Source organism: Neovison vison, chromosome 9 (assembly GCF_020171115.1).
Source record: "Neovison vison isolate M4711 chromosome 9, ASM_NN_V1, whole genome shotgun sequence".
NCBI lineage: Eukaryota > Metazoa > Chordata > Mammalia > Carnivora > Mustelidae > Neogale > Neogale vison.
Genome location: NC_058099.1, coordinates 3,116,616 through 3,126,064, shown reverse-complemented (window position 1 = coordinate 3,126,064; position 9,449 = coordinate 3,116,616). Strand labels below are relative to the sequence as shown.

At 59.4% G+C, this 9,449-nt stretch overlaps 1 protein-coding gene across 4 annotated transcripts; it reads right to left on the bottom strand.

The window, feature by feature from the left end:
* Positions 1-140: 140 nt before the first annotated feature.
* PMPCA (peptidase, mitochondrial processing subunit alpha) lies at positions 141-9,265 on the bottom strand. Of its 4 annotated transcripts, none has more exons than XM_044264559.1 (13): positions 9,173-9,265; positions 7,871-8,073; positions 7,377-7,456; positions 7,051-7,133; positions 6,086-6,180; positions 4,937-5,037; positions 4,247-4,510; positions 3,503-3,595; positions 3,304-3,422; positions 3,118-3,208; positions 2,907-2,969; positions 1,437-1,581; positions 141-442 (listed from the first exon to the last, which is right to left on the bottom strand). In XM_044264559.1, exons 1-13 carry the CDS (start codon positions 9,244-9,246, stop codon positions 273-275), a joined length of 1,581 nt encoding a protein of 526 aa, XP_044120494.1. In that variant the 5' UTR covers positions 9,247-9,265; the 3' UTR covers positions 141-272. The 4 variants fall into 4 exon arrangements, with proteins under 4 accessions (XP_044120494.1, XP_044120497.1, XP_044120498.1 ...); XM_044264561.1 differs by lacking the exon at positions 141-442 and adding an exon at positions 449-711; XM_044264562.1 differs by lacking the exon at positions 4,247-4,510.
* Positions 9,266-9,449: the final 184 nt, after the last annotated feature.

Below are 9,449 nucleotides of genomic sequence, written 5' to 3'. Positions count from 1 at the left end.
GAAGGAAGAGCGCTAACCCGCTCCCTCCCCGCACCAGTCGGCCTGGAACTTTCCTGGGAGCCACCAGTTTCTAGCCACGCTGAGGGCAGACCTTTGCTCTACTGAATGGCCTAGTCAACAGCGAAGAACCAGAAGCCCGATGACATTAAACATGTTCAGATTTAAGAGCAGAGTCCCGGGGTTTGCACCGTTTATCAATCTTCGCACTAAACTCACACCCGAGAAAAACACGCTGCACCCCCCGCCCAGTCGGGCCGCGTCTCAGACGGCCTCTAGCGGAAGAGCCGGTAGGTCCTGGGCAGGCGCCCGTCTCTGCTGGACAGCGCCGCCTGGATGTGCTCGTAGGCGGGCAGGTCACTCAGGTCGCCCAGGGCGGCCACCGCGGGCTTCCTGCGGAGCATCTGCGAGGCAGCTCTCCGGATGTCCTCTGGTTTCACGCTGCCTGGCACAGGAAACAAGAGGACCTCAGGAGAACGGCCGCCTCCTGCACGGACTCCATCTCCGTGCGTGGCTACGGCCACGGAACAGCCCCGGGGGGCCAAGGCCGGGCTGCGGACCCCAGACTCCAGAGGGTCCAGATTCCGCTGCGAGGAAACGACAGGGTGAGTGAGGCTGAGGTCCGGGAAGTTTTCTTGGTGAAGGGGGAAGTACCAATGGTTTTAAAGGATTTTCAAATGCGAGACGTGTCAGTTCCCAGAGCAGCCGACAGCCCTGTGAAGGAACAGCTCGGTAGGCAGAGCAGCCCCAGGGAGAGGCTGCAGGGGAGGAAAAGCACTGCCGCCCGGGGCTCCGTAGGGCAGGCAGTCACACACGCCGCCTTCCGAGGCGGGACCTGGGGCCTCGGATGCGTGGGCATAGAAAGCACAGTGTGGGAACACGGCGACCAGTGACAAGGTGCTGCTACAGAAGTCGAGGCCTTAGGGAGAACGGCGTGCCGAGCGCCGCGGCCTGAGGGGCTCCCAAAAGCAGGGTAAGGATGCACCTGTGGACGAGGCACACGGGAGCTGCCACGAGGTAACAAACGTCACCACCACCGTCCCAACCCTTGTGGGCTCACGGACCCTCTGAGGAGCTGATGCAGTGCGGACAGATTCGCCCCTCAAAGCAGGAGGGACACACAGAGGAAACTCAAGGACTTGCTGTACGTCACTCTCAGGAGGTCATGGTGACCTCGGTGCAAGTCACAGAGGGAGCCCTCTGTGAGCTGCATGTGGAGCGTCTCTGTCCGTTACCTCTCAGAGTGTGCCCAGAAGCCCCGTGGGGCAGGCACGGCCCCTCTGTGAGGCACTGGAAGCCGGAGTCGCGGGGCTCGGCTCTCAGGGACGGGAGGCAGGGCCGGCCCAGGGCGAGGGCTCAGGGGTGCGAGAGCCACAGGTCAGCAGGGCCGTGTGGTCCCCTGGGAAGGAGCCCGAGCGGGCCGGCGGGCCGGTACTCACGGATGAGCGCGCACAGCTCGTGCGGCAGCTTCCTGGAGCGCGTGGCCAGCACCTGCCTCCCCACGTCCTCGAAGATCACGGGCCTGGACTCGAGGTTCATCATGAGCATGGACATCAGCTGCGTCTTGGCCCGCTCCAGCTCCGCCTGAGACGCAACCCCCCCGCCCCACGGTTCAGCTTGAGGTGGCGCCTGTGCCGTCGCCCGCTCTCGGCCACAAACACGAGCAAGATGGATCCTAGAGTCAGGGGCTCCCCGCTCCCCCAGGCAGCTCCGAGGGGACCAGCTAGATCTACCGTGGTCTGGCCTCGAGCCACGGATCACGTGAGACGGACACCGTGACTCCTGCAAGTTCTGCTCCCAGCGCTTCACCAGACACCGGAGGTCTGTGCCAGAAGGTCACACGCGGTGACAGGCGGGGTGGGCGCGCGAGGGCAGCGCACGCTGGGAGACAGAGCCAAGATCCCGTGTGGTCATCTCCGCGAGGACTCCTGATTCCTGACGGGTTCTCCCTACTCTTCGTACTGTGGGCAAATACCTAACCCTTACCTCAGACTAGTGGAAGTATTTCCTAGTAGGCCACCAACGAAGGCCCAACATAAATTTTTAAATATGTGTTCTTAAAATGAGTTTTTTGAAATACGTTTTTATTAGAAATGACTTTTTTTCCTGGCTAGAAAGGGGACCACGTCATTACTGCAAAAGCATGGAATGAACAGGAAAGATCTGCGGGGGACAGCCATCCGCCCAGCCTCGCGGGCACTCAGGCTGCGCACTGGGGTGCTCTGCCCGGGCCTTCTACACATGCGCACAGAACCTGCTTATTCACGCAAGCGCTGGTCCAGCAAGAAACAAGATCTCTAAATGTGTAAAGTGACAAAAACCAACTTCCAAAAAACAAGGAAACAAAGACGTAGATTAAAATACAAAACAGGAGCTCAGCGCGCCCGGTGTGCTCTGTCCACAGAGCATGTGGCTTTCGGTCTCGGGGCCGTGAGCTCCAGCCCCACGCTGCGGAGATTACTTCAAAAATAAAATCTTTAAAGACAAAACCAAACCAAACCAAAAAAGCAAAATAAAAAATACACTGGAAATGAGGGGAGAGCCTGAGAACCACCTGAGCACCTGCCCATCCAGTGTGATGCGGCTCTAATTCACACGGTCCGCAGGGCGGCCGGACACATGAGACCGCTCGGCCTCATTCCTTCCCAAAAGCCGAAGGAAGCCCCAGGCCAGGCAGGTGTGAGCAGGCCCAGGGCGGGTCAGGCAGCAACTGTTCTTGGTGCTGACAGCAGGGAGCAAGCGGGGAGCTCAGCCGTGGGCCTGGGCCAACCCAGGGGGCTGCACTGTTCTGAGATGCCAGCGGGGCTGGGAGTACGGGGGACGGGCCCACTGCCAGCCACCCCCACACTACATTCTCCAACCTGCTGACACCGCGGGGACGTCCGGAGATGGCTCTGTGTTGTACTTACCACATCCACAGTTCCAGCCATTAAAATAAATTCCTTTGTGAGGATCTCCACCATTTCTCGAACCTTTAAGGAAGGGGGCACAGATGAAAGGTGTGATCCAGACTAAGAGCCTCTCTTCCAATCCAGAGGAAATGCCCGAGAGCCTGGCTCTGTGTCCTGGACACACACCACACAGGAAGTGGAGGCTGCCAGCTTTGGGCCCAGCCCTCACCTGCCGGGGGTCGGCGCTGGCGTGCACACACAGGAGGCCCGTGTCCTCGTAACTGTGGTGGTACGAGGTCGCATTGTACATCCAGTGGTGCCTGCAAAGGACAGGGACAGGCGGTGGCACAGTGCAAAAGTGCCCTCAGCTGGGCCTGATGGCACAGGGACAGCCGGTGAAAGCAAGTCAAGCTACCTGTTGAGCACGTTGAGGTAGAGCCTGGTGAACATGCCTTTGCCAGGCCCGCCAGCGGAGAAGGAGCCGCCGCCTCCCATCATCATGTTGAGAACGGCGAAGGGGATGAAGTCCTCCTCCTGCAGGAGATGTGAGGGCAGAACTCGGCCGGGAGGTGATGCCAGACTCCCCGACGTGGTGGGACCCAGCTGAAACTTACCAAGAAGGAACAGCTCTCCAGTCCTATCATGATGTGCGTGAGCTCGGGGAACGGGGCGGGGCCCAGGCTGACGTTGGACATGTCTCTCTCCAGCTACAAGCAAAGAGTGAACAGTGTGCCCACACAGAAAACAAGCAAGCCTCAAAAGCCTCTCAGGTCAGGTTAGCCTAAAGATGCTCCACGGGACACCTGCGTGGTTCAGCTGAGTGTCCAACTTCTGATCTCAAGGTCTTGAGTTCAAGCCCCGCACTGGGCTCCATGCTGGGCATGGAGCCTACTTTAAAAAACAAACAAAGCAAAAGACCCCCCGAGGGTTCTACAGAAACCATGCATGAGCGTGAGTTCCTTCAGACACAGAAACGATCCTGTAGCCTTCGACGGAAGCTAGACTCATTATTTTTTTAAAGCTCTTATTTATTTACTGCAGGGAGAGGGGGAGAGAGAGAGAGAACAGAGGGAGAGAGAGAAGCAGACACCTACTAAGCAGGGGGCCCGATGTGGGGCTCAATCCTGGGACCACAACCCAAGCCAAAGGCTGACACTTAACCGACTGAGGCACCCCGGGACCCCTAAACTCCTTAACAAGCTCTCAGCTTTGAGCAAGAACATGTTCTGCTCCAAACCCAGAAGGTGTGTCGCGGTAAAGCCACGAATGTGTGGCTAATTCTAACACCGGCGCGATGAAGCTGAGAACATGCCAAAACCAGAAACTAAACAATGCATACACACCCCACTTCAAGTTACCTTGACCATGCCCCCAGTGTACTGTGCTACTGATCTGTCCACGTCCACAGCCTTCGCACACCCCCAGGCTGGCCGGGCTCCCTGGAGGTGCTTTCTGGCACATTCCACCAGGTGCTCATGCTCCACACCCACCCCTGCCAGCACCATGCGGTCGGGGGTGTAGTAGTTTCTCAGGTAGGAATGAAGCACTTCTCGATCAATCTTTCCTATGTTTTCTGTGGGGCAGAAACGGTGGAGGCCAACTGTGTTTTCCTGATAAGCAGCCTAACAAAAGAAGGGAGAAACACAGTGACAGAGAGACCAGGGCCCGGTCTCCCCCTCAGCGGGGCCTGCTGTGACACCAGCTGTGACTGGAAAGGCCCAGAGGAGCTTAGCTTTGCTAGCTTGGCAGGAACAGTTTCATGTGTTTGTAAAAGCAGTAAAATCTCTCTCCAGAATGAAGCGTCGAAAAAAAACAAAAACAAAAACAAAAACCCAAAAGCACGCCAACTAAAATGCTCATTCTGGAAATGGATGACGATCCTGTCCAAGAACGAGGACATAAAGAACATGCATGAGTTGCTGGTGTGGGAATGACAGAGCTTCTGTCCATGACTGCAGGACGGCAGACGCGCCCTCCGGACCATGCTGGTGCGGGGCCGGGGGAGGGGGGCACTGACGCGGAGGTGGGTGCTATGGGTTCTCTAGTACCTCGTGAATCATCTCCGTGAGAAGCGGTTCCGGGTCAGGCCGCATGTTAAGGTCCTCCAGCTCAAACTGGACAGCCATTCGTGTCATCTCTATTTCTTCATCTGCAAGGAACCCAGACAAGGCTCAGACGCACAGCCAGGAGAGAAATGGCGCTGGGCCCACGCCACCAGGCTGGGCCAAGGGTCATCGGCAGCCAGGCACCAGTATCTCCTTGGCCTTCGTCTGGGTGGACCTGGGGGTGCTTGCATAAGTGAGGGGGTCAGCAGCACGGAGCAGGGCCCAGACACATTGGGCCTCTTCTCCGGCTCAGCCATGAGGCAGCCACGTGGACTGGCCCCAAACCCCAGCTTCTCAGGAGAGGCACTCAGGCCCCTGACCCGTCTGCCCCAAAGCACAGGGTGGGAAGGGATTTACAAAAGAGGCACCACCCAGCATCGGGCAGCCACTTCAGTAGCCTGTTGGAGCAAGTACTAGGAGGACTACAAGGCCAGGCTGATGTGGCCCACTCCAGCCCGCCACAGGCACAGAATTCAAGGTCCTGCCACCACCAAGCCAAGGAAGGGGATGGACACAGGGACGTGGAAGCTTCCGGTAGCGCACCAGCCCAGAGTTTACAGATAGTCTGAGGGGTGCCTGGGTGGCTCAGTTGCTAAGCGTCTTCCTTCGGCTCAGGTCACGATCCTAAGGTCCTAGAATGGAGCCCCACATCAGACTCCCTGCTCGGCAGGAAGCCGGCTTCTCCCTCTCCCACTCCCCATGCTTGTGTTCCCGCTCCCACGGTGTCTGTCATAATAAATAAAATCCTCCCCGGGACACCTGGCTGGCTCCATCGGAGCAGCGTGCAACTCCTGATCGGGGACTGTGAGCTCCCGCGCCATGCTAGGTGTAAAAATGAATTAAATGAATAAAAACTTAGGAAAAAAAAAAAGGAAAGACCTAATTTAACTGAAAATGTCAAAAGGCACAGAATTACATCAAAGTACTAAACACGAAAGACTTTCCCGACCATCAGCGTTATTTCCAAGGAAATCGTCAAGTCACTGGCAGCTGCGCACAAGGGCTGTCTACAGCGCTCCTCCCCCGGGCCAGCGCCTCCATGTGCCTCCCCAAGGCCCAGCCTCCAGCCCCCTCAGGCCGCCCAGGGCCCACCTGTGAGTCTGGGGTGCAGGACCACGTCAGCCAGCAAGCCAACCACCGTGTCCAGGCCTTTAGAATCAGCAGACACAGCATACATGGTAGTGTCCCTGGAAAGCAGCAATGACACCAGGCACTGAGGTCAGCACAGGTGCAGGCCAACAGGGGCTGTCCCCTGCCCCCGGCATGGAGGACCAACACACACTCACTATGTCCCATCTTAGTGGGACTTCCAGCATGCACCGGAGTGACAGCAGCTGTCTAGCCAAGATGGACAGGAGCCATTATGAGACATTTCCACGAGCACAGGACCCCTGCCACGGGGAGCCCTTTTATCACGTGCTTCCTAAGCATCTGCTGCCCCGACCCGCTGGTCAACGTGCAGTGCGCACGGCCTTCCCCGGCGGAGGCCAGAGCTACACGTGGTAGAAAACACCTGCCCCATCCGTTGCACCCTGACGTCTGTGTGCTGGCTGCAGACTGGATCTCCCCGTTCCCAAAAAGCCCGCTGCCTCTTCCTGGCTGAGCCTCTCCCCCTGCTGTCCTGGGCCGCCTCCTCCCCTCAGCCGCGTTGGCAAACTCCTTCCACACCAGTCCAATGATGAGTTTGCTATCGTTCCTTTCCCGACTCCACGCCAGGTTGGCTGCCTTCCCCGTGCTTCCACCAGTCTCGGCTGCTGGCTCTCGTGTCCGTGACCTGTGGTGCAGCGCTCTGCCAGGTACGTGAGCATATGGGAGATGGGGCCTGCTGGGTCCCTAGTGCCCAGCCGGCAGTCTCTGGGCACTACCTGGCTCCGCAGCACGCTCTCTGCTCTAAACGATGCTGCCGACGTGCTTCCCCCCACAAGTCCTCCACCCAGCCAGGCCCAGGCCAGGCTCACCTCTCACCACTAACCCCCACAGCCTCTCCGGGGTGGGTTGGGACTCCGACCGAGGATAAGAACCACAGTTCCATGTGGGTCCAAAATAACCTGACATACCTTGATGTCTGGCAGTCACAAATACCCCCGTGCTTTTCCAACGTCAGCAGAATTTCATCTTTACTGTCGAATCGATCTGTCGACTAGTAAAAATAAGTAAGCAAACCTAAGTACTCAATCCAAAGCAACCTCTAAAATACATTCTTTGAGAAAAAAAACTTGTTTACTTTAAAAACATGTGAAATCAAGTATCTTTTAACCTAAAAATCTTTTAGTAGAATTACCTTAGCAGCTTAGCCACTTACTAAAATAACCATTTTAAAGAATATAAAAATTGATGAATCCTTCTCAGATCTAGTCTCAAAGATTACAAATAGGATACTGACCGAAAATGCCAACTTTTCCAAAAAGTGGGCAATTCCACTAAGATATTTTGCTTCGTATCTTGATCCTGAATTAATAAGAACTGGCGATAAAAAGAAAACGGACAGGTTAAGCCAAACACTGAAGAGACTGGACTCAATCAAGAGAAACCTTGAAAACGGATGGTAACCAGACAGGCCGACCTAATTACATGAGGATGCTGGTGTGTCCACCACCTGGGCTAGGTCCCAGCAGCCGCACACCACGCCGACACTGACGGAGTTGTGTGCGGCACGTGTGCGGTGGGAAAGCGTGAGGTTTCTAGGAAGGTAGAAAGGGGAAAAGCCCACCACCAGTGCGGCAGTTCATGGTTTGCAGCCGCGGCTTTCACAGCCTCTGCCATCCTCTCTGCGCCGCCCCCCGCCCCCCAACACAACTCAGGACAATGCGTTAAGCTCAACAAGTGCGGGGCGTGGAGACCAACAGGATGACGCGCAACACCAGCAACAGTACTTGCCTCCTACTGTGCAAAATTGTCCGAATTTGTTTTGGGAGGCCACACGAAGCCCATTCTCCAGCGTGGTGACTTTGGTTTCAAACTTTTCCTGCCCATCCACCGTAGCAAACACAGGCTCAGGCACACCGGGTAAGGGGGATGAAAGCGGGACACGGGGGTAGGCGCTGCCGCTGCTGAACCCTCTGCGTGCAGGGGCTCCAGACCTAAACACAGAAGTCCCGCGGTTACACAGACCAGAGACCCCCGAGCCTGGGGTAGCCATCTGAGCGCAGGCGGTCTCGTTCCGTCCACACTAACACTCGATATGCCCCTTTCTGCGCGTCTGTTTCCACACCCCTCAAGACCACACCCAGGAGTGATGAGGATCACCGCTGCTCGCTGCGAATCCTGGCTGGACCCCAGGGCCTTGCAGCAAGCTGGGTCACTTCCTTGGACCTCAGCTGCCATCTCTTGTACAGCAGCCACCGCACCACACTCTGCCCGGAGCTGTGCCGAGCACACAAATCTCCCTCAGCCCCACGGGTGCAAACAGAAGCCAGACCCCTGAACCGGCCCAGAAGCCCTGCACGGTGCGAACTCCAGCTCTCTCCCCAGGTCACGCCTTCCAGCGCTCCCCTCCACCCCCGCGAGGCCCCGGCCCAGAACACACTCGGTTCCCCAGCTCCACCGCTCCCGACCTTCCCGTTCGGGCCCGTCCGGCGCTCGCCTGCCCTTCTCTCACCCCTCGTCTGCCGGCGTGGGAGTGCCGCCGTTGCGCGCGCCTCCCGAAGTCACACTCCCCGGCTGCCCCGGGCCCGACACCGCCCGCCTCCCGCTGGAGCGTTCACGCGACCGCCCCGCCCGCGCTCCCGCAGCGCCGGCCCGCACGGAGGGCCGCCCCCCAACGGTGTCCAGGTAGACGCGCCCGCGGCCAGGAAGGCGGGAGCGCGAGTGGCGGGCGGAGAAAGCCCGACGGCCCGAGGCCCCGAGGCACCGCGCGCTCGGCCTCACAAGGGGGCCGGCGGCAGGGCCGGGCCGGGCGGAGACGACACGTGGCCCCCGGCGGGCCCCATCGGCCCGGGAGGACAGGGCGGGAGAAGGTCCGGCGGCCCGGGAGAGGCCGGGCGAATGGTGCTCGGGGCCCGGACCCGGGGGCCCCGCCACGGAAGCGCCCTCCGCGCCTCGGACACAGGGCCGGGGTCCCGAAGCCTGAGCCCGAGCCAGCGGCGCCACGTCTGCGCGTGGGGAAGCCAGAGGCTGAGCGTCCGGACTGACGACCGCCGCCCCGACCCCCGGCCGGCCCCCGTCGCGACCCCGGCTCACCTCAGCCGCGAGCGACGCCACGAACCCGAGCCGCGCAGCAGCAGCCGCGCCGTCGCCAGGACCATAGCCGCCATCTTGGGTCTCCGCCCCCTGCTTCTGTCGTCACTTCCGGACCCGCCCCCGACGCCCCGCCCCTACGGCGCCGGCCCGCGGCGTTCGTGCGCGCGCTTCCGGTGCCGGGAGCGGAAGCCGCGGCGAGAGGCTGGGAGTGGCTGCCCGGCGGCGGGCGACGGGGGCCGGCGACTCGGGCCGCGGCCGGGGCGGAGCCGGGGCCATG